The 25797-nt window shown below is 43.7% G+C and overlaps 1 protein-coding gene across 1 annotated transcript; it reads left to right on the top strand.

Moving 5' to 3' along the window:
* Window positions 1–4525: 4525 nt before the first annotated feature.
* LOC143842869 (cytochrome P450 2J4-like) lies at window positions 4526–24045 on the top strand. The gene is made up of 9 exons (XM_077348152.1): window positions 4526–4746; window positions 8573–8735; window positions 11043–11192; window positions 13009–13169; window positions 15222–15398; window positions 15751–15892; window positions 17121–17308; window positions 20318–20459; window positions 21988–24045. The coding sequence occupies exons 1-9, from the start codon at window positions 4579–4581 to the stop codon at window positions 22176–22178; spliced, it is 1482 nt and encodes a 493-aa protein (XP_077204267.1). The 5' UTR covers window positions 4526–4578; the 3' UTR covers window positions 22179–24045.
* The last annotated feature ends 1752 nt before the right edge of the window (window positions 24046–25797 follow it).

The raw sequence follows: 25797 nt of genomic DNA on the forward strand, positions 1-25797 counted from the left end.
TGTACCGGACAGATAGGGCTGGATGCACTGGACAGGGCCCCTACAGTCTCCTCCTAGGAGGCCGTTTCCATCTTATAAAAGGGAGCAAAAAGTGTTAAAGATGTGCCTTGATGCTTATTCTTGGAACCATGATCTAACATTGCGTTAATTTTGGTGATGCCTCTTCATTCTGTCTTTTGCTTTCTCAACTGGATTAGAGCTCTGAAGAGAAGGAATTCAGACAGATCTAAGATCGCTGGCTGTCTTCAAGCACTGGATGGACTTAAAGCACCTTATCCTGGTGCTTTAAGCTGATCCTGCATTGAGCAGGGGGTTGGACTAGATGGCCTGCATGGCCCCTTCCCACTGTAGGATTCTAGGAGTCTAGTTCAGCAGTGGAATGGGTTGCCTCAGGAGGTGGTGAGCTTCCCCTCACTGGCCGTCTTCAAGCAGCGGCTGGACAGATCCTGATCATGGATGCTTGAGGCTGATCCTGCATTGAGCAGGGGGTGGGACTAGATGGCCTGCATGGCCCCTTCCCACTCTTGGATTCTATGGGTCTAGTTCAGCAGAGGAATGGGCTGCATGAGGAGGTGGGGAGCTCCCTTCTCACTCTTGGATTCTATGGGTCTAAGACTGTTTTTATTGCATGTTTATCATCTCATATCGGCAGGTGTTCCTTATTTCCTAATTCTGCAGAAAATCTTTTTACAGAGCTCTTACCATTTCAGTGTTCAGCAGGGCCTGCAAAACAGAACTCCTCCACCTAGTCTATGGTTGAGGCTGGGGTAGCAAGGAAGATCACCCCCCCCCCCCATCGCGGTGTCAGGCAGCAATTAGTATGTGTCATCTTCACCCTCTTTCCATCCCTCTGGAGGTAGGGATGGGTTATTGGGGAGGTTGGATGTATTACTGCCATGTTCTGTTTTTATTGTGATTTTGTTGTCCATTTTAATGGGGTTTTATTGCATTTTTATTGGACATCTGTAACCTGCCACGAGCCGGTCTTGGGAGTGTCGGGAAATAAATTGAACAAACAAACAAATAAATAAAATAGAATTAGATTTTGGTCATTGTATCTATTTGTCGAGAGCCAGCTTGGTGTAGTGGTTAAAATCAAAATCACAAGATGTCATAGTCCCATTGTATACGGCACTGGTCAGGCCACACCTGGAGTACTGTGTGCAGTTCTGGAGGCCTCACTTCAAGAAGGACGTAGATAAAATTGAAAGGGTTCAGAGGAGAGCGACGAGGATAATCTGGGGCCAAGGGACCAAGCCCTATGAAGATAGGTTGAGGGACTTGGGAATGTTCAGCCTGGAGAAAAGAAGGTTGAGAGGGGACATGATAGCCCTCTTTAAGTATTTGAAAGGTTGTCACTTGGAGGATGGCAGGATGTTGTTTCCGTTGGCTGCAGAGGAGAGGACACGCAGTAATGGGTTTAAACTTCAAGTACAATGATATAGGCTAGATATCAGGAAAAACATTTTCACAGTCAGAGTAGTTCAGTAGTGGAATTGCTGCCTAAGGATGTGGTGAGCTCCCCCTCACTGGCAGTCTTCAAGCAAAGGTTGGATACACACTTTTCTTGGATGCTTTAGGATGCTTAGGGCTAGTCCTGCGTTGAGCAGGGGGTTGGACTAGATGGCCTGTATGGCCCTTTCCAACTCTATGATTCTGTTAAGAGCAACCATTTCTAATTTGGTAAACTGGGTTTGATTCCCTACTTCTCCACATGCAGCCAGCTGGATGACCTTGGGCTTGACACAGCCCTGATTGAGTTGTTCTGATGGAGCAGTAATATCCAGGCTCTCTCAGCCTCTTATCCATTTGGTGCCTCTTAATAATTGTAAACAGCCTTGGGGGACGGACTGTCTGGCCTCTCCGGGGCCAATCAGAGTGCCAATCAGTGTTCTTATGAACGGGCTTTGCCACAAGTAATATATAATATTCAATCTCACAAAAAAATCTGCAATAACATGGAGTTATTGAATATTTGGCAGAAGAAATATGGAACAACACACGTGAACAGGTACAGCAAGCTGAGTGTCAATCTACAAGGATCATTTCTAAAACACACTATTTCATTCAGAGAGCTGCCTTTGTCAAAAGGTTCATAAGCCATCTTCAAGTACCTGAAGGGCTCTCACATAGATGATGGAGCAGAGTTGTTTTCTGCTGCCCCAGAGGGTCGGTCCAGAACCAAAAGATTGAAATTAATTCACAAGAATTTTCCGCTACACATCTGGAAGAAGTTCCTGACGGTTAGAGCAGTTCCTCAGTGGAACAGGCCTCCTTTGGAAGATTTTAAGCAGAGGCTACATGGTTAGAGTTGCCTCACTAGATCTTCTCAATTGCCCCAGCCCTGGCAAATCAAAACCCATATTACCTTTTGTAAATTTTGATTGGCATTTTCGATGGCTCGGTTCAATGCATTTCCATCAGCACTGTTAAGTGGTAGACTGCAGAGTGTGCCTCTAGAGCAGTGGTCCCCAATCCCTGGTCTGGGGACCGGGACCGGTCCATAGATCAGTCGGTACCAGGCCGTGGCTCCTCCTCGTTCTCCTCCCTGGCTGCTGCCCTGCCACTCTGCCGCCAGCTCACTTTTGGTGCTCTCCAGCGGCTGGCATGGTTGGGGCTCCCCCTCGGCATGGCACTGTGCAGCTGCTGCTGGCAGCGCCCTCCAGCGGGCTGGCGGAAGTCAGGGGCGCCAGCGGGAAAGCAAGTGGAGCAGGGGCTCAGGCAGCAACGTTCCTCAGCCAAAGACTACCCATGCCCCCCTCCCGGGCCTCAGTAAAATTGTCAAACGTTGACCAGTCCACGGTAATAAAAAGGTTGGAGACCACTGCTCTAGACTTGTTGTTGTTAGATGCGAAGTCGTGTCTGACCCATCGCGACCCCGTGGACAAGGATCCTCCAGGCCTTCCTGCCCTCTACCATTCCCCGGAGTCCATTTAAATTTGCACCGACTACTTCAGTGATTCCATCCAGCCACCTCATTCTCTGTCGTCCCCTTCTTCTTTTGCCCTCAATCGCTCCCAGCATTAGGCTCTTCTCCAGGGAGTCCTTCCTTCTCATGAGGGGGCCAAAGTATTTGAGTTTCATTTTCAGGATCTGGCCTTCTAAAGAGCAGTCAGGGCTGATCTCCTCTAGGACTGACCGGTTTGTTCGCCTTGCAGTCCAAGGGACTTGCAAGAGTCTTCTCCAGCACCAGAGTTCAAAAGCCTCGGTTCTTAGACGCTTGGCCTTCCTTATGGTCCAACTTTCACAGCCATACATTGCAACTGGGAAGACCATAGCCTTGACTAGACGCACTTTCGTTGGCAGGACCAACTACGCCCTTGCAATTCAGGTGCAATTGAGTCAATTGCCCACACCATATTGCACTGTGACTTTTATAGGGATGCCAGAAACTGTTTAATTTTGCCCTTGTTATCTAGGCTCTCTGGACTTAGAGATGATCATCTAATTAACATCTTGCTTGCAAATAAAGATAATTTTATTTCTTACATGGTGGCGAAGTTTTGCTGCATTGCCAGCAGAGTGCAGAAATCCTTGGTTATCGTTGATGTTGAGTGATCTGGCTGTCAAAATGCTGTTAGAATGACTGTGGCTTTGTTTATATCTTGATGTCCTGGATGTTAAAATGTTGTAACAATGTATATGGTTTTATTCATACTTTGATGCTGGTCAATGACTGTACATAAAATAATCTATTAAAAAAACCCCTGGTTATCTGTATCCTTCCTGTTTTATGTAAACCACCCGAGCCTTTGGGGAGGGTGGTATATAAATTTAATAAATAAATAATAAATAAACCATTTGCTAATTATAAATGGGGAAGGTGTCAAGGGGGAGCAGCCTCATTGCGAGTCCTAACACCCATCCGCAGGGGCTCTGGCGGTACACATTTGTCGAAATTATTTAGACCTGCCTGAACTATGCTCATCTCCCAGCTATAGGGGGAGGAGAGGTTTAGTTAGGGTTCTTTTCTTTAATCTCTGCCCCACAAACTATTTGTATCATTACTCTGGCTCATTCTAGCTTTAGAATATCTTTTAATACACTTTTTAACAGATGTTTGGCTCTGGTGTGCTTTATTGGCTCTCTGTGTCTTGTGGGACCCACGGAGGGGCAGCCTGAGTCTGGCATACCCCGTGAGGGGGCAAGGGGGAGACCTCTAAATCTCCCTCACAACCCCTTCCTATACACTTACTACTTTCAGAACACCTGGTAACTGAGGGGAAGATTTGAAGTTTAATACCAACCTGGTTCCCCAAAATTGTTGAAGGCTTTATGGGTCCCCTCAGTTGGTAGGTAGAAAAGGTCTGCCAGAGTCACGTGGAATGGCATTAATATGTCAATAACTACATGTGACAACCAGAACCCCTCCTTGAAGGATTGCATTCCTAGATAATGCAATGATGGCGTAAGAAGTTTCGACATCCCTGTTATCTGGGATGTATGATAGGCTGTTAGTGGAGATAAAAGAACAAGAGAAGCTGCAACATCTCTGCAGAAAACGAAAAACCACTGGAGAAACCACCATTTTGATAGTACTGGAAATCTTCAAAAACAGAGAGGAAAAAAGGGAGGGCCATGTGGACACCTGGAACTTTGATAGCAGCAGTGCTGAGTGTTCTGAGTCTGCGCTTTCTGAAACGACTCTGGTCACGCAAGAATTATCCTCCGGGGCCTCTTCGGCTTCCTGTCATTGGAAGCGCATGGCGGATATTGATAAACTTCTCCCTGGATTCTTTCATTAAGGTATGCCTTTTTAAATTATTCATTTGCTGAATGATAGATGAAGGACCTTTAGAATCCTGTTCCTTGAATGGTCGAAACATTTTTGAAAATTCTTGAGCAGATGCACATCTGAACTATGCACTTGCACCAGTCTGATGCTGGGAAAGTTTGAAGGATTTCAGAAAGAACGAGACACTTTGGCCTGTCCTTTCAAGTGGAGGCTTGGGCATATGCCAAAAGGTGGGAGAGGGTCTTCCTTCAGTTCCTTCATCATGTCCCCCCAGGTCCTATCATTAACAGCCTTGCTCTGGTTTTGCAAACTGAAACTTGTGGTTTCCATAACAATAATATCTTGGTAAAAAAAAGCTCCTGGAAGAGTTGAGGGCCCAGTTGGAGCTGTCACAGTTCTGCAAGGCCTGCAAAATGGAGCTCTTCTACCTGGCTGTAGGTGGAGGCTAGGACCAGGAAATCCTGCCCCCCTCTCGACGCATGGCTGGTGGCATAATCTTTTAAAGCAAGTTTTCTGACATCAGTCCACAGGCTGCATATTGTCAGGGCACCGGGTGGTGGGGGTGGGGATTTGAATTTTGTTTCTACCTTCTGCCCTCATGGATTTTAAATTTGTAACTGGGGATTGGTTTTAATTTTATATTGTGAGGTTTTAATACATAACCCACTAACATGCTGAGAGTAGCAGGAAACAAATCTTAAAATTAAATAAAAACTAATAATAATAATAATAATAATAATAATAATAATAATAATAATAAATTTAGTCTTATACACCACCCTTCATAAGTTAAGCCATCTCTTGTTTGATCTTCCTTTTTTCCTATTGCATTCAACATTTCCCAGCAATACTGTCTTTTTCTCAGTGAGTTTTCTTAACTTCTCAGTTAACTTTGTGAGATGATGCTAGCCTTTCAGTCAAATCCAACTCTTGGTTATAAGGTAAAAGTATCCCCTGTGCAAGCACCGGGTCACGTCTGTCCCTTGGGGTGATGCCCTCTAGCATTTTCTTGGCAGACTCAATACGGGGTGGTTTGCCAGGGCCTTCCTCATTCCTCTTGGTTATACTACAGCACAATTGCCACCATGGTTTTCGATCTTGCACTACTTCTTTTAGTTTTATAATGACCTGGCCAGTGTTCATTTTGATTGTGTCTACCCACTGTGTTTTTTATTGCCCTGGTTTCCTTTTTCCACTGTCCAATCCTAGCATAATTGCTCTCTCCGTTGAGTTGGATCACGTCATCTGGCCCAAGTAAATGAGCTGGAGTTTCTTGATTTTGCCTGCCAGTGATAGATCAGGCTTTACGCACTGTACTATTTCCTTGTTTGTGACTTTTGGCATCCATGGAACCCACAGAAACCTTCTCCAGGGCCAGAGATAACTCTGCATCAATGCCCCAATGAAATAGATTTCACCCTCAGAAGACAGAAGCGAGAAGATTGTGCCCAGATAACATCTAAAATTGCTGGCCGGATATAGACAGTGGGGGGAGTTACTGGGACGTTGTTTGGTTCCCCCCCACCCATCTTCTTATTGTACATTGTATTTATTGTTAATGCGAGGGATTGTTTTTTGATTCTACTGTTTTATTGCGATAGGGCCTTGGGCTCATTTTATTCTGTGAGCCTCACTGAGCCGACTTGTTCGGAGGGGCAGAATATAAATAAATAAATAAATAAATAAATAAATAAATAAATAAATAAATAAATAAATAAATAAATAAATAAATAAATAGTTGTAGGCAAGCGAACTTGTTTACTCCGATGTAATCTCTGCCACCCAGTTTGTACTTTCAGTGAGTGACACACCTAACAACGCATGCCAATTGCCTTAGGAAAATTGCCTTAGGAGCTGAAGAACTGAAGTTCAAAATGTAGGACTGCAAAAATGAACAATAACAACAATTGTAAATACGTTATATATGATCTTTATTAATTGGACAATAGTCAAAGGGATCCTGTAACATAAACTTAAGAAATTCCTAGATTTATATCAATGAACAGCTTATATAATGACATGATACAATCAGACAAGAATCCTAGTTTAGTAATCCTGTAGAAAAGCAGACTAATAAACGGTTGGCAAGCCGACAAATGAAGACAAGCAACAGGCATCTAGAAATAAGCTTGTTTTGTAGTTGATCTTCCTTAAAAGTTTTTCTTACTAGGTCTTCGTCAGGAGTTACTTTCCTATTATTCCTGAGAGCCAGTTTGGTGTAGTAGTTAGGAGTGCGGACTTCTAATCTGGCATGCCAGGTTCGATTCTGCGCCCCCCCCCACATGTAACCATCTGGGTGACCTTGGGCTCACCACAGAACTGATAAAGCTGTTCTGACCGGGCAGGAATTTCAGGGCTCTCTCAGCCTCACCCACCTCACAGGGTGTCTGTTGTGGGGAGAGGACAGGGAAGGTGAATGAAAGCCACTTTGAGCCTCCTTCGGGTAGGGAAAAGCGGCATATAAGAACCAACTCTTCTTCTTCTTCTTCTATTATTTATAACTCTACAGCTATATGAGAAGCTAGACAGTCTTCTTAATCGGGTGCAATGCCTTCTGTGCTCCCATTAGCTGGCAAAACACTTCATCTCTTGTCTGCTTGTTTTCAGCTCATTATATAAGCTATTCAGACAGGAGCAGATAGCCTCCAAAAATCTCAGTCTGACTATCAAGGGTTCTGTAGGTCAAAATGGATACCACATGTCAACTTGGAAATACTGATGTGACCCCCACCCCCAAGATGCAGTGTTTTTCAGATTTGGCCCAAATCGATTAGAGCAGTGGTCCTCAACCCCCGGTCTGAGGACCAGTCCTGGTCTACAACTGGTCTGTAGATCAGTTGGTACCGGGCCGTGGCTCCTCTTCATCTTCCTCCCCGGCTGCTGCCCTGCCAGAGCAGAGCAGAGCAGGGGCTCAGGTGGCGGCGACGTCCCTCAGCAAAAGACTACAGCCCCCCCCCCCCCGGGCCTCAGTAGAATTGTCAAGTGTTGACCGGTCCCGGTGGTAAAAAGGTTGGGAGCCACTGGATTAGAGGACATCCAAATAACCTGAATCCCAGTTTAAATATAGTTATTCAGAGTCGGGTGATTCAGGGATAGCCAAATAGATTCGGTTCCATTACGACCTATGAGGCCATTAAACTAAACAGGGAGTCTAGGGGCGGGGAATGTGAGGTAGAATCAAAATCTTTGCCACATAGCTGCTGGAATCTCTCCTCAAAAGAACCCCCAAATTTCAAAAAGACTAGGCCAAGGGCTCAGATTCTATGGGCACACAAAGAGGGTGCCCCCATTGGACCGCCACCATTTCCTATGGCGGGGAATGGGACTAGGCCTAGAGAATCTCTGTAGGGAAATTGAAGGGGGGTATTTTTGCAAGTCCAGGCCAGCTGGAGAAGCAGTGCAATAAATCACAATTCCAGTGATTGTGATTGTTGCTCAACCCTTAAACCGCAAGCAATCACTGGAAATGTATTGAAGTTCAGTCCACACATAAGAAAACCAAACCTCAAGGAATTTAAAGGAAACTCAAAATTCAGGGGATGAAAGCGCTAATACACTCAACGAAGGCCCCTATCCTACCGTGCAATAACTGGACCAATGTACTTATAGGACTATCTTCCCTTATAAAACACCTCAAAAGCACTAAGATCATTGGATCAATACCTGCTCAGGATCCCTCAGCTCCCTTCAGCCAGAGAAAAAAGACGAGGGGAAAGGGGCTTCTCTGCCAAAAAGATGAAGTGAAATCCTGTGAGGGAGGGCTCAGATATAAGTATCCATTTGGAATCATCTCCTTTGCTTGAGGGTAACACTTCTCTCTTTTGGTCCCAATGACAGCTGGCAAAGGATTATGGGAATGTCTACACTATATGGGCAGGCAATTTGCCTGTGGTGGTGTTCTCTGGATTCGAAGCAGTGAAAGAAGCGATAATAAACCATTCAGAATATTTTGATGAGCGACCAATGTCCCCGTTCTTTGAAGCCCTAGGAAAACAAAAGGGTAAGCAAAGATGGTCAATATTTTCTCCCCCCAAAAATTCTAGAGGAGTGCCACACAAAACAAAAACTCAGTCTGTGAATCACTGGAGACAAGATTGGCAGAAAGGGTGGGCATTTGGATTTACCAAAGTTGAAAATATACCAGAAAAATCTCTTATTGGTATTTTATTTATTTATTTTTCAATTTGTACACTGCTGCTCCTCCAATGGTCTTGTGGCGTTTCACAGGAATAAAACATTAACATACAATAAAACCCTATAGAATCCTCCCTTACAACAAAGGCAGCAAGCAGTCAAATACCTTCCTAATTACTCCCAATGCTATCCCTCCTCGTTCAGCTGGAGGTCAGGTCTTCTTCCACTAGGAGAGGGTGCCATATCTGGTTGGACCTTGGGAGGATCCTCAGGTGGAATGCCAGGACTCTGCCCTGGCCTCAACCATATGCCTGGCGGAAGAGTTCTGTCTTGCAGGCCCTGCGGAAAGCTGATAACTTGGGCAGGGCCCTCAACTCTTCCAGGAGCTCATTCCACCAGGTTGGGGCCAGGACTGAAAAGGCCCTGGCCCAGGTTGAGGCCAGGTGAACGTCCCGGGGCCTGGGACAACCAGTAAATTCATATCTGCAGAGCGAAGAGCCCTGCGGGGGGCATAAGCAACCAAGTGGTCCTGCAGGTAAGTGGGACCCAGACCACATATGGCCTTAAAGGTCAGTACCAATACCTTGAACTTGACCTGGAAACAGGCTGGTAACCAGTGCAAATGGTGGAGCACTGGCTGAATATGGGCCCTCCAAGGTATCTAGTGAGGACCCTAGCAGCTGCATTTTGTATCAACTATAATTTCCAGAACAGAGTCAAGGGCAGGCCCGCGTAGAACGAGTTACAGAAGTCTAGTCTGGAAGTGACTGTTGCATGGATCACTGTGGCCAAGTGATCCAAGGACAGGTAGGCAAATGGAACTGAAGGGGGGAAGGGTCTGGCCGGCCATTAGGAAGTAGAGCTGGTGCCATCCACTTATTGGTGACAGCCCGGTTCATAGCCCCAGACCAGCTGGGCTAGAGGGAACATACAGATGTTAAAAATGACCCAAGAGGTCCCTTCCAACTCTATTATTTTAAGATTCTATGATTCTATGAAATGAGCAGTGCCACAATTCGGCAGCCCTTTTAAATGGGATGACACAACAGAGACTGAAGCTGGGAAGATGAATAAAAGTTCATCTGCCTCTCAGCTGTTGGTTTAAATGGCTGGAAGACATTTAAACCCCTGCTTTCTGCTCTCTGTCATTTAAACCAGTGGCTCCCAACCTTTTTATCACCGGGGACCGGTCAATGCTTGACAATGTTACTGAGGCCCGGGGGGGCAGGTAGTCTTTTGCCAAGGGACGTCGCTGCCAGGGCCTTTTCAGCCCTGAGTCCAACCTGGTGGAATGAGCTGCCTGCTGAGATACAAGGGCAGTCCAAAGTTATCTTGGCCTCCCTCCACCTCCTCTTTCCTGGCTCCCCTTATTCTGATGCCATCGTCAGCCGGGGGTAGCTGGCAAAAGGCATGAAGAGGATTGGAGGGGGGTGGGGGTTGGATGGGGTTTCAAAGTATGTTTTATTGCATATTGATGATGTTCGCCATTCAGTTAAATCTGACTCTTGGCGATCCTATGGCTCAACTGTCGCCATGATTTTTGATCTTGCACCACTTTTGAAAGATGTATCATGTTCTGGCCAGTGTCCATTATGATCGTGTCTAACCACCGTGTTCTTTGTCAGACTGGTTTCCTTTGATCACTGACCAATCCTAGCATAATTGCTTTCTCCATTGGGCTGGATCGCATGATATGGCCAAAGGGAGTGTGTTGGACTTTTGTGATTCTGCCTGCCAGTGATAGATCACACTTTATGCACTGTTGTATTTCCTTGTTTGTGACTTTTGCTGTCCATGGAATCTGCAGCAGCTTTCTTCAACCCGAGTTCAAATGAATCGATTCTCCTCTTGTCTAATTTTTTCATCATCCAAATTTACAGTCATAAGTGGCTACTGGAAACAAGATAGATCTAACTACTCTATATTTGTTAGGGTTAAATATTATTATTCAGACTAGCCAGCGGAGTGCTTTTTACTCACTAGTGGCCACAGACAAATCTGCAGTAAAATATTTCAATAGAAGTAGCCTGACGCTGGGCTTCAGCCCCCTCCCCCCCCCCACACTAACTTGGCCCCTATGGCTTTTGTCCCCCTAGTCCCTGCCCCCCGTCGGCAGCCCTATTCAAATCCTTTTACATGAACTGTTGTTGTAATTTTTCATTTCTATCTTCAGGTATTATTTTTTCAAATGGCCACAACTGGAAGCAACAGAAGAGGTTTGGGCTAGTTACCATGCGGAAGCTGGGCCTGGGGAAGAAAGGCATAGAGCACCAAATAGAAGAGCAGGCCCATCAGCTTGTTCAGACTTTTGCAGATGCAAAAGGTATGTATTACTAGGAGATTATTCCACAGTTTGTTCCTGTCCACAGAACTCATTCAACAAAGATTTATTCAAGGCGTGAGCTTGTAAGAAGATCATCTTCTTACAAGCTCACGCCTTGAATAAATCTTTGTTGGTCTTAAAGGTGCTACTGTACTCTGATTTTATTGTGCTACTTCAGACCAACACGGCTACTCATTTGATGCTACTCATGTGGACTGGCTTCTACCGATCATGGTGGGAAATAGGGGCACACAGTGGTGGGAATTGGACTCATGAGGCAATCATGCAGCTCCTTTTCCCCTCACGCTCAGGTTGGGTCTGCATGACCCAGAGAGAAGCAAGGTTTGTCAGTATCTCCCTGCTTGTAAATATTTAATGCTGAGGACCACAGGACTGTCCTATCCCCTGCCTGCTCAATGGAATCAAGATGCAGGGGGGAAATGAATCCTAAATCCCACAGCAGAAAATGAAACTGCAGAGCCAGCTCTTTGCTGTGTGTTCAGGCTAAAACCTGGAAGCCTGTTCTGCTCATGACCAACTGCTAGTTGTCTCAAAAGTAAAGTTCTTACTTGGGGAAAGGTGGGACTTCTGGCGTGGAATGGCTAATGGCAGTAACAATCCCCAATCAGAGGAGTCTCCGGGTAAAAAAGCCATAGAAATAGGACAGAAAGAGAAAAAACACAGAAATAGACGGGACAGGACTCTGTGCATCCTTCCTTCCTACTGTTCTTCCATCCTTTTGGCAGACACCATCTCTCATTCTCTCTCTTCTCCATCTTGCCACCATGCTTCCGGCATCTCCCTCTATCCTAGTTAGTTAGACAACATTAGAACCCTATTCCTTCCCTATCCTGTATAGAATAGAACCCCTTACAATAAGAAGGGCTGGTTTTTATACCTCACTTTTCACTATTTGAAGGAGTCCCCAAGTGGATTACCAACACCTTTCCCTTCCTCTCCCCATGACAGACATCACGTGAGGTAGGTGGGGCTGAAAGAGCTCTAAGAGATCTGTTCTGTCAGAACAACTGCAAGAGAACTGTAAATAGCCCATAGTCGTTTTCCATGGGTTTCCCCCACATTTTCATTTTCCTTGCCTGTAAGTTCCTGTTTTTTTAGTTTCTTCCCTATTTGCATGTTTTGCTCCCTCTAGTGTTTGATTCAATATTACACATTTTTTTGTTATGGAGATATGCTAATCTCCATGAGGGCTTTTATGCCGAACATAAATGGATGATATATCAAAGAGACCACTAGAGGGAGCAAAATGCTTTCAAAACAGACATTCCCTCCCCAATAGAAATTTTGAAGCATCGAAAATGAGAATAAGCTGCATGTCTACCTATGTTTAACCCACTAAGCAGAATGTATATAAGAGCAATCTGTTCTCTTAATGGATGGCCACTTTCAACCAACACAGTGCCTCAATGAAGCAAAATGGGACAGAGAATTTGTCCTGGAATTTCAACTTCTGCCTCACTTTCTTTCACAGACAAGAAATGTAACACGTAAACATTGGTGCTGATCATGGCAGCGCTTTATGGCTGGATTTAAAATTTTACGTTTTGGAATACAAATTTTAAAGTTTAGAAATATAGAATGGTATTTTTAAATTTGCTTTCTGATACAGTGAAACAGAATCCTGTAGCCTAACCTCCCTGGGGACAGCTCCACTATGTAATACTGCTCTCAATATTAACCAGAAAGGCAATATTAATATATTTTATTTTTCACTTGACCCTTTACTACCCACCACCAAAACTGTCAAATATTATTTTATCATTATTTTTTCATTCAATATTGTTTTATTTTTCAGGACAGCCACTTGACCCCATAATACCCATCACGAATGCTGTCACCAATGTGATCTGTGCTCTGACGTTTGGTCACCGTTTTTCTGTTGGAGATGAGGAATTCCTCAAGTTGAGAGATGCTTTGTTTCTTCTTGTACGGTTTACGGCTACCATATTCCATTTTGTAAGTGGCTTTTCTTTCTCCTGCTGCATCGGAAATGTCTCGTTCCCCAAAGCTCTCCCAAACATTCACCCATTCAATGTACTTCTTGGCATTAACATTTAACTGAATCTTAATTTCTTTCTCTGAACAGAAGAAGAATTCATTCCCCTTTCCTAAAATACCCCTTTCTTAAAATAAAACAGTCCTTGGAAGCATGCAGAAAAGAGGATGGGATGGTGGTGGAAGATATTTGCTGAGTAGATACCAAAATATTCTGTGGGGATTTGTTAGGGTTGCCAAAAACTTAGAGATTTGGGGGATGAAGTCTGGACAGGGAGGAATGTATGGTTACTGATTGAATGCACCAGAGCCAGGGTTCTCCCTTCCAAAATCAATTTGCTGGTTGGCCCAGGCCCCTGAGACATTTGCCTGGCCTTAACGAGGGCCAGGGCTTTTTTGTCCCTGACCCCAACCTGGTGGAATTAACTCCCAGAAGAGCTAAGGGCACTCATGGAGCTTTCTGCATTCTGCAGGGCCTGCAAAACAGAGCTTTCCCACCAGGCCTGTGGTTGAGGCCAGGTTGGTGAGGAAGATCGTTGCCCTTCCCTGGGCCAGTACTTGCTGTCCCTCCTCCTACCGCCCGATAGGCATATTAGGTTGGGGGATGAGTGCTATGTCTATTTATTGTATTTGTGATGTATTTGTATTTGTTGAGTTTTATTGTATTTGTGATGTCTGGTTTTAATGGGGTTTTATTATTTTTTTATGAAGGTCTATTGTAACCTGCCACAAGCCAGTTCGGGAGTGGTGGGAAATAAATTTAATAATAATAATAATAATAATAATAATAATAATAATAATAATAATAATAATAATAATAATAATAATAATAATAATAATAATAAATAAGGCAGGATCCACAGTTTGATAACTCTGATCACCGCCCTGGCCTCAACCAAATGCCTGGTGGAAGAGCTCCATCTTGCAGGCCCTGCAGAACCCAGAGAGCTCCAACAGGGCCCTTGGATCTTCTGGGAGCTCATTCCACCAGGTTGGGCCAAGCCCTAGTCGAGGCCAGGCAAATGTCTCAGGGGCCCGGGACAACCAGCAAATTCATACCCACAGAATGGGGCATAAGCATAAGTAGAACCATTGAATATGCTTCCTGGTATGTAATTTTGCCATATGATGAATTTCTAATTGGTGAGGACTTCCTGTGCAAACATATCGTGCCACAAAAAGCTAAGCCAGTTGGTTGTTGCCAGGCAAGAACAGCTCAAGCATCTCCTGCAGGACTGCCCACCGGAGCCAAGCCCCCCTCTCAAGCTGCTTGTGCAAAGGTGCCTTTGGTGCTGGAGCCCTCCCACACAGGGACAGAACTCACAACACCAGTCATTGGGGATGTGGAAGAAGAAAAACAGCCAGAGGTGTTGGCAGCTGAGTCTCCTGCAGGAGACCTGGCTCCCCTCCCTGGTCCTCTGGAGAGTCAGCCGGAAGTAGGAAATGGGGAAAGGGTGGGGCTCGTCTCTGAAGCATTCAAGGCCACCCAGCTCAAGTGTGATTGTTTGTTATTAAGAAAAGCCCACCATGGATTTCAAATCTCTTTCATCGGTCAAACATCAATAAGAGTGCCCAGAGTAACTGCAACATGTGAAACGTGCCACAAGATCATCTGAAGTTGTCCTCCCATTGGTTGGCCAGGTTTTCCAGTGACATCTCCTACCCCAAGAATCTCTCCTTCCGCTGCTCATAATGGCCACCCAAACGTATGTCAGCTTCCACTAGCCGGATAAGGAGAATCACCTTCAGGGGCTGATTGGTGGTGGGAGAGTGATGGTGGGGGGAGTTGGATATATTCCTTTTTCACTATAGGAAGAGAGAAGCTGCTGAGGGGGGGGGGTAAATAAATAGTAGGGTAAAACTAACTAGAGTATAAGGTTTAATCACTCCATTATCCCCAATTCATCCGTATGAAATATTGTGAAGTGGGGCCCAGGGGATTTTCATTTACAGATTGTATCACTGAGATTATAATGATAGTTACAGGACTGTACCTTTTTTTCTTGCCTGCAGCTGTACGACCTTTTCCCATGGATCATGAAACATCTCCCAGGACCTCAGAAGGAGGCGTTTGCTGGCCTTGAGTTTATAGCTTCCTTTGCAAGGAAGGAGATACAAAAGCATAAGGCCCATGGGACGCCGCACGAGCCTCAGGATTTCATTGATTACTATCTACTTCAGATAGAGAAAGTAAGTTTTGCCTTTGGGCCCTCAGAGATGATCTTGGGACACTTACTCTCTCCTAGCCCAATCAACCTCATATGACTGGTCTGAGAAACAATGAGGGGGGAACTGTGTACAATGTCCTGAGCTCCATCTATTTTACAAAAATGTGGTTTAAGATATTGTTGGGACTCCGACACTTGAAGTATCCAGTTCACTTAGCAAGTTTCCACACCTGGCTCTCTACTGTTCCGATTAAACTGTGAAGATTTTTCTGCCTCCAAGAATTTTTTTTCTCAGTTTACTAAATAGCGCTTTGATGGGAACCACAAAAGGCATAACATTCACTCTCTCTCACTTTCCTCGTAATCCATAACAGAGCAAGAAGGACCCTAGTTCTACCTACAATGAAGAGAATCTGCTGCAGTGCGTCATAGACTTCTTTACTGCAGGCACAGAAACTACGAGCAGCACACTGAACTGGGCATTGCTCCTCATGGCAAATTATCCAGATGTTCAAGGTAAGAAACTGTTATTTTGTGGTGCCAAGCATCCGGTGGCAATTGGAGATCTCTTGCTATTACAATTTAGCACCAGAAGAACAAGGTCAATTTCCCTGGAGAAAATGGCTGCTTTGGATGATGGACTCTCAGATATTATGCCCTACTGAGGCCCCTTCTGGACCTAAGCCCCAAGTTCCCCCAGGTTTCCCCCCAATATCCCCAGACATTTCCCAACTTAGAGCAGGCAACCCTTCTTTTGTGCAATGTGAGCACAAGGCCCTTTAATACTTAAAGATAAGAGGCGTTCTTAACCAGAGTTTCATGGAACTCTGGGGTTTCTTGATGGTTCTAGAAGGGTTTCCTGAATGGGTGGGAGATAATTAATTTGTGTATATATATACATTTGTTAAATATTTATTAGGATATAACATATATGGTCCTGTTGACCCACTGGCTGTCCCCTCTCCCAAATTGGCCAATGGTGGGCCTGAAAGGGGTGGGAAGGGGAGAGGCCCTAGGTTTGCAAGTGAATTGTGGAGAAGTGAGCCGTGACTCACAGAAGACCATCCCCTGCCAGAACTGGTGTTGGTCTTTATATTGTTACTGGACTCTTGCTCTTTTCTACAATTAGTTGAAGCTGTAATCCTGTGTTTCAGATAGACACGCCTCAACTGCAATACCATTATGAGGAATCGAGAGATATCAGACACCCCGGCCCTAGCCATACTTCTTGTCACGTTCAACCTCGTCCAAAGTAAATGAGCTTTTGAGCGGCACTTTGGAAAGATTAGGAGAAACTCTGTTGAACGCCAGTTGTTTGATCTTGACCGAATAAGGAAAAAAATGACTATTTCCATAAACATTTCCCCCTGTAGGTTTTAAGGCACCAGCACTCACAAGGTGTTATCAACTTTAGTATAATGAAAATCCATCTGTGATTTATATGGGCAATTGGACATAGATAGGAAATTTTTAAAAATTTGAGCCAGGCCTCAATAGCAAATGAATATTCTTTCCCACTCAGTGTCTAGACTGCACTTTATATCACAGGGAATAGAAAGCAGGGTTTAAATGTGCAGAGACTGATGCTGAATACAAACGGATGAAATATGGAATCAACCAGAAGAGGGAGCACATTAGCAAAACTTGAGTGGAACTGACCCCCCCCCCTCAAAGAAACAAGAACAGACAAGCAAGAAAAATGAGAATGTGGACAATAAAAAAGCTTTGGTTTTATTTCCCTTAGAAAAAGTCCAGAAGGAGATAGATGAAGTTTTTGGTTCCTCTCAATCGCTTTTCTACGGAGATCTTAAGAAAGTGCCCTACACCAATGCTGTGATTCACGAGAGTCTACGTTTCAAATATATTTTTTTATTTGGATCCCCCAGACAATGTTCAAAGGATCTGAACATATTTGGTTTTTTCATCCCAAAGGTAACAGAAAAGTGTATTTTATCTAGTGACTTATCATTTGCCTTTCTCACTGAGACAGTATAGAACAACCAGTGAATGATGCAAGAGGACTTGGAGTTACAAAATTAGAGGACAGTGAGAACAATATACTATTTAAGACAAGGCAAGCTATAAAGAACAAACATAGTAGACAAAAATGTAGTAGTAAATGCAGATAGTTCCCTAATCACACAGAATCAGAATCATGCAGAGTTCATAGAATCCTAGAGTTGGAAGGGACCTCCTGGGTCATCTAGTCCAACCCCCTGCACTATGCAGGACACTCACAACCCTCTCGCTCATCCACTGTCACCTGCCACCCCCTTGAGCCTTCACAGAATCAGCCTCTCCGTCAGATGGCCATCTAGCCTCTGTTTAAAAATTTCCAAAGATGGAGAACCCACCACCTCTCGAGAAAGCCTGTTCCACTGAGAAATCGCTCTGTCAGGAACTTCTTCTGGAGGTTTAGACGGAATTTTCCATTGTGTGTGAATTCAGCAAGGCTACTACAGACCAGACAGATAAGCAGAAAACCACTCTGTCCTGACTACTCCTTGGGTTAATTTTTCAAAATTAAAATTGGGTTTCTTGCTTAGTGCTTCTGCTGTTTTATTCCTTTTTAATACTGCTTTTGGGTTGGATCCAAATGTACTATTCTGACAGTATAACAATATTGTGATCTAGAGGAACAGTGTTTCTGTTGAGTGTGTGATTCTTGCTAGTTCCCTCATAGACACTGCAGACCCCCACTTTGCCCCTGCTATGTAAAAGGGTACCCTAATTATAAGGAACAGAAATTTTAGGTGCTCCATGGGCTACAACAGGAGCAGAGAGGCAGGAAAATCCCATTCTATGCACCATACTGTGGATCCAAAAACATTTTGCATGCCACATTCAAGGCTTTCTAAAGAAATAATCCAAATGGCAATAAAATAGCAATCAGGACCAAGAAAAGAAAATCACAAAAGAATGAGCTAAGTCAGGGGACCACAACATCTTACCTGCCGACACTTTTTCTGGCAAATCATGGTAATAAGTAGGTGGGGAGTAGGTGGAGCTTTTTGTCCAGTAGGGATTCTGATTGGCTGTACAGATGAAAAGGCATCTTATTAAACAGAGATTCTGCCTGGAATATTGAGGAATTCCTATCATAGTTACATATAACTTCTCTCCCTGACATTTGTAGTTGACTTTGCCTTGAATGGCAGCCATTTCGTGGTTGCCCCCCCCCCTGCTATGGCAGCCACTTTTGTGATTGATCCCACCACCCTGTGTCAGAAATCCAGAAGTGCCCACCAGCCCCAAGAGGCTGGGGACCCCTGAGCTAAGTATTTCCCAGAATAGAGTTGGAAGGGACCTCCTGGGTCATCTAGTCCAACCCCCTGCACTATGCAGGACACTCACAACCCTATTGCTCATCCACTGCAACCTGCCACCTCCTTGAACCTTCACAGAATCAGCCTCTCCGTCAGATGGCTAGCCAGACTCTTCTGTAGAATCGTAGAATAATAGAGTTGGAAGGGATCTCCTCGGTCATCTAGTCCAACCCCCTGCACTGTGCAGGACACTCACAACCCTCTTGCTCATCCATTGTAAACTGCCACCACCTTGAAACTTTACAGAATCAGCCTCTCCATCAGATAGACTAAGAAGGAGCTGATTAATCAACAACCTGGCAGCTAGAGATATGATAAATATTTCTAATGGTTTTAATGTTGTTAAATGGTTTTATTGATTATTGTAAGTTATACGAGATGACTGCACCAAAAGGTGCAGTTATAAATATCTAATAAATAAATAAACAAATGACCAGGTTGGAAGGAAACAGGTCTTGTTCTTTCAATAATGGCCTAACCACCACCTCTTTAAGTCTGTCCATAAACATCCCTGAATTCTAGGATAGATATCTTGCCCTGCAAAAAAGTCATGCAGGATTTGCAGTCTTATTTATGAACCTGGCATTGCACAACGTGAATGTCAGAGAGAGGGTGTTCTTCCTTACTCCACCATGGTTGTTTCTCAGGATGAGATGGAAATTAGAAGGGTTGTGAGCATTCCTATGTCTCCCATCCTTTCATTCTTACCAGCTCCTCCCAATATCATATTTTTCTCATCCCACAACCACTGGGATCCCCAGCCGTTGACTGATCTCACGACTGTGCATCGCACTTCTTCACCCTCTTCTGCCACCCCACTCACCAGTTGTCCCAATATAGTATCAATGTCCTCCCTTTCTCCAATTACAATATGAAAATATACAACAAATTTATACATGCTTAATTTTGGGTTGGCCGTGTTCTTGCCTGATTTCACCACCATTTGAAGGGGACTCTCAGGTTATAATTTCCTAATTAGTCAACCTTAGAAAAATCACATATTGGGTGGAGATTAACAGTCCCTTTTTCCTGGGGGGGGGGGTGGCAATGAGTTTCTTGCCCAGCTCTCTCCTCTCCTGTCTTCTCTGTTCCTACAGTGGTGGATGAGGGAATTGGTTGGTGTCTGTAAGTTTGTAATTCTAGTGATTTCTCTCTGCTCACCTACTGCTTCTCTTTTCTCCTCCTTCCCTCTCTTCTCTCAATGAAATGAATCTTTATGGGCAGTTGTAGATGATATTTGGGAGACATGTTAACATATAGTTATGGATCTCTCATCCCAGGCAACCCCTCCATCTGCCATCTTAGACCAATTATTTACCTCTAGATGACCAATGAGGTCCCTTCCAACTCTATTATTCTATGATTCTATGATTCTACCTCCATGCACCAAGAATCTCTACATATGAATTTCTAAACATAAAACCTATATTAAAGAGGTAAGACAATTTTCCTCCAAGTTGTTGGCAAACCTAATCATAATGACTTGTGGGATTCATTGATACAACATTCCTTCATGAGCAAATATATGTGATTGTATGGATGCATCAAAAATGAATTGTCCCAAAAGATACATTAAAGATCAGTAAGAGTTATATAATAATTTTTTTCCTTTCAGGGAGCTACTGTCATTCCAGATGTCCGGTCTATTCTATTTGAATCTAAGACATGGGAGACCCCTCAGAAGTTCAATCCAAATCATTTTTTGGACAAGGATGGACATTTTGTGCAGAGAGAAGAATTCCTTGAGTTTGGAGCAGGTAAATGTATATGTCCAAACTTGTTTAGGATTGTTATTCATATAAATTTTAGTGTTGAGCTATGCATAAAGGTTCATTAGGTAAGATCAATAGTGCAATGTTTTGTGGATGAAAGATAATGTCATTTGACTACAAGTTGGAGATTATCCATCCATCCATCCATCCATCCATCCATCCATCCATCCATCCATCCATCCATCATTATAGTTATACACTGCCATCCCCGGAGGCTCAGGTTGGATTACATAGAATGTAGAATCTATACAAGAAACAATCCATAATGTATAAATAACCATAACATAACTATACCCCCAGAAGAGCTCTACGCTCCGCCACCTCCAACTGGCTACGGATCCCTGGCCCTAAAGAGGCACATCTGGCCTCAACAAGGGCCAGAGCCTTCTCGGTCCTGGCCCCCACCTGGTGGAATGAGCTCCCCAAAGAGATCAGGGCCCTGCCGGAACTTCCACAATTCCGCAGGGCCTGCAAAAAGGAGCTCTTCCACCAGGCATTTGGTGGGGCCGACTGAGCCACAACACCTACAGGTGCCCCCCAGACTGAGGGACCGAACCTACTGAGGGATTGTTAAGTTATTGTTGAAGTGCTGTTCTAATTGTTTCAGTTTATATGTTGTTGTTATTGTTATATTGTTATATTGTTATATTGTTATATTGATTTTGATATTGATTTTGATAGTGTTCTATGTGAATGTTGAAAAATGTTTTATGTAAACCGCCCAGAGCCGTAGGGAAGGGCGGTATAAAAATATAAATATAAATAAATAAATAAATAAATAAATAAATAAACATTAATACTACTAACTGATAATTGTAACAGTCGTAACAGTACAACATTACAAGCAGATTCAAGTGGATAGCTGTGTTGGTCTGAAGCAGCACAACAAAACAAAATCAGAGTCCAGTGGCAGCTTTAAGACCAACAAAGATTTATTCAGGGTATGAGATTTTGAGTGCAAGCACTCTGCCCCAGTGTATGCCATGGGTCTGGCTTTGGGCTAGGGAAGAGAGGGCATTGGTGAGCAATTTTGGTTAGGATGCAGAATTCTAATCTCACAAGCCGGGTTTGATTCTGCACTCCCCCGTATGCAGCCAGCTCGGTGACCTTGGGCTCGCCACAGCACTGGTAAGCTGTTCTGACTGAGCAGGAATATCAGGGCTCTCTCAGCCTCACCCACCTCACAGGGTGTCTGTTGTGGGGAGAGGAAAGGGAAGGCGAATGGAAGCTGCTTCTTCTTCTTCTTCTTCTTCTTCTTCTTCTTCTTCTTCTTCAACAAGGACTTGATGATGAGACCAAGATCATTTTCCTATTAAGAAACAAAACCAACCCTCTCAAGTTATTGATATTGTTGCCAACTTTGTACAGCTGGCTATGAGGTTCCATAACTGTACAACAATGAATGCATCATGTATTTTTTTGCTGTCATCTTTCTTTGTGTGCCATTAAAAGTCTTCTGATTCTTATAGAGTAGGCACAACTCATATGTTGCTTTTCTGCATTCCCTTTGAAGGAGTCCGTGCATGTCTGGGGGAGCAGCTGGCAAGGATCGAACTCTTCATCTTCTTCACCAGGCTGCTGAGGTCATTCACTTTTCAGCCACCAGAAGGAGTGAAAAAAATCAACGAAGAACCTGTAGTACGATTGGTTAACCCTCCCCATCCTTACAAGATCTGTGCTATTCCCCGCAACAATGGATCATAAACCATAAATGTTTTCAGAGTAGCGTACTCATTCTTATCCATTTGGTGTTCATTCATGGAAACATGATCTCTCATTGTACTAACTCTTGCTCAAGTCAGTTCATTCTGTCTTTTGCTGTCTCTTGATTAGAGCTGTTTAGAGAAGGAATTCAATAGGTACCTTAAAGGGAAACAAACAAACAAACAAACAAAAAAAACCCAACCTGAAGAACAGGTGAGAACCCCAAAACGATTAGGGATGAAAGCAATTATAAACATTTTATTGGAGCTCATATGTTTAAAGACATTTAAAATGTCTGTTGGCACACATGAAATATCTAGGTGAGTACACAAGTATTGCCAAGTTGTTAGGACCTGTAACCTAACACATTTCAATCTAACAAAATTTCATCAGAGGTAAATTGATAGATGCACACATGTAAGTATATATTTGTACAATATTGCAGGGGGGGGGTGAAAAAACTTATTTGATCTGGTATAGCTAGTTCTGGGCCTGCAAGGTGTTCTTATTTAGCAGAATCCTCAACCAGCTTATATCTTATAACTCCCCTGGATATTCAAGAGTTCTACTGCGTGATATTCTGAAGAAAGGTCCAAAATGAGGTCCAAAAGGTATTTCATGTGTGCCAACAGAGTATTCAAATGTTTTTAAACACATGAGCTCCAATTTTCAATTTAAATCTAAAATGTCTCCATTTTTATAATTGCTTTCATCCCTAAACTTTTTGTTTCTGGTAGAGAAGGAATTCAGACTGATCTAATATGTTCTTAATCACATGGTTATTATCCCCTAATAAATGCAGGTGTTCCTTATTTCCTGATTCTGTAGTAGGCTTTGTGCAGAAACTGTGACAAGGTGTATAGCTATCTAGATGAAGGTGTGTTGGTTTGAAGTAGTAGAACACAATTTGAGTTCAGTGGCATCTTTAACACCAACAAATTTAAGCTTTCATGTGCATGCACATTTCATCAGATATCCTTCAGACACCTCTCTCCCATGGACTGCAATACATACTATATCTAGTGATCAAAGTTTGAGTCCAGTGGCACCATTAAGACCAACACATTTTAATTCTGGATGTAAGCTTCCATGTGCATGCACACTCCTTTGGCTATCTTGAACAAATCCCTGCTGGTTTTAAAGGTGGACTCAAACTTTGATCAATTGTTCTGTTGCCGCAGACCACAGCTATCCCCCCCTGAATCTATCGATATTATCCTATTGCTTATTTGTCTCTTGTCCCTCTCCAGTGCTGGGCTGTCCTTAGATTCTGGACTTCCTATTTGGCCTGTTTAGCAGAGAGACCAGATAGTTCTGTTTCTGGCCTGCAGAAGAAGCTTCTGCGCTCCCCCACATGCAGCCAGCTGGGTGACCTTGGGCTCGCCACAGCACTGATAAAACTGTTCTGACCGAGCAGCGATATCAGTGCTCTCTCAGCCTCATCCACCCCACAGGGTGTCTGTTGTGGGGAGAGGGAAGGGAAGGGGACTGGAAGCCGCTTTGAGCCTCCTTCGGGTAGGGAAAAGCGGCATATAAGAACCAACTCTTCTTCTTCTTCAGTAATATCAGGGCTCTCTCAGCCTCCCCTCCCTCACAGGGTGTCTGTTGTGGGGAGAGGAATGGGAAGGCGCCTGTAAGCCGCTTTGAGCCTCCTTCGGGTAGGAAAAAGCGGCATATAAGAACCAACTCTTCTTCTTCTTCTAATTAAGGCAAGATTAGCAGCCATTTTTCTGTATTCCTGGCCATATTTATAGCCAGAAGAAAGTAGATTTCTATGAAATGTGGCATAGGAGGAGAGTTTTACTGAGGACCTAAACCAGCTACCTGCACACCTAGCCTAATCAATGACAAAGGATCAAAGACATACAAAGATCAAAGGGATAAATACATCACAGCAAGGGAATGAAGCTATGGCTAAGGCTTGCACTACATTGTAGAAAGAAAATGGCAAACGTTTGTGAAAAACATTTTGACAACCTTATTTGACTGCTTTTGATTCTATAAACTGGTTTTGAAATAGGACCAGAGAAGCAGAGGCATATTAATTTAAGTGGATCTACAAATAAATCTTAAAACAGTGTGCATTATACAAAAATGCACATAAAGGGTGCTTTCACAGGCATGGGACAGTTTACAATATAACATATAAGGACTGTGAGATCCCCTCCCTGGCCCGGGGCCTTGGGCTCCACCTGGGACCTGTGTGTCACGAACCAACATATAGGCTGCACCCGACTTAGACCATCTGATCAAATCCTCGAGACTCAGAAGAGGCTGAAGGCATTCACTTGGCTTCCTGTGAGAAAGACAGCAGCAGTAATTCTCAGGTCAGGGCCAATATATGAAGGGAACTGACTTTATATTACCTAAGACAATAATAGAATATACTCTCATAACAGACTATACTCTCATATGTATCAACAATTACTTTGCTAAGAAAGATGGTAATAACTTCTAGATTAGGACTAATATGTGATGGGAACTGAATATGTATGTTAAAAGAGGATGGCAAACTATACTTTCATATGTGTCAATAATTATTTGGTTAGTTGATTGTCTCTTTTTCTTCATAATTTAAGCGATGGGAATTGAGTACGTACTTTTCAAGATAAGAATGGATTGTGTTTTTATACAGATTAATGATTACTCTGCCAGCCGGCTGTTTCCTTTTTAATTTTCCCTCTATTTTTCTGTAAACTTAAGAAAGACAGCAGTAACTGCTAGGCTAGGACTAATATGCAATGGGAACTGACTACATATTTCTAGAGATAATATCTGATTATACTATGTATGGTATACACGCACAGACGATGTATAGACTGTGATTTAATAATTACTTATTAGCTGGTCGTTTTTCTTTTTCTCTCTTTTACTTTTCTGTAAATGCTTTACATAACAATAAACAATAAAATTTCACACACAAAAAAAGAGAAGAGGCTGAAGGCATAGTACTCACTAGGCATTACAGCAAACCCCTAGCAACGTTGGAAGCAGGAATCTTGACAGAGACAAGAAGAAGAAGAAGTTGAAGAAGTAGTAGAAGAAGAAGAGTTGGCTCTTATATGCCGCTTTTCTCTACCCAAAGGATGCTCAAAGCGGCTTACAGTCGCCTTCCCTTTCCTCTCCCCACAACAGACACCCTGTGGGGTGGGTGAGGCTGAGAGAGCGCTGATATCGATGCTCGGTCAGAACAGTTTTATCAGTGCCATGGCGAGCATGGATGGCCCTATGATCTAAGAGGCGTGAAAAGTTATAGCAGTCTGACATCCTTTCCCAGGCCGGGCACCTTTTGTTGAGACGTTGCCCTGCAATCCAAGGATACCTTCCCAAGTGAGGAGATTAAGGGGACTCACAGCAGGGAAGGGGAAGCTATGTACAGGTAGTCCATAAAGATTAGGAGCCTGGAGGAGAGGATTAAAACACTGCATGAAATCAAGAAAGGAGAGTAATTCATTGATAGGAGCAGTACAAACCAGCATATGGAGGAGGAGAAAAGAGGAGAATGGTAATATTGTCTTCCCACTGCTGTAACATCAAGCGAGAGCTCAGGAACAGATTTCAAGACGTTGCAGAGGAGATGGAAGCTGCATCAAGGATAGAGGAAGTACCTAAACAAATT

Source organism: Paroedura picta, chromosome 8, assembly GCF_049243985.1.
Source record: "Paroedura picta isolate Pp20150507F chromosome 8, Ppicta_v3.0, whole genome shotgun sequence".
Taxonomy (NCBI): domain Eukaryota; kingdom Metazoa; phylum Chordata; class Lepidosauria; order Squamata; family Gekkonidae; genus Paroedura; species Paroedura picta.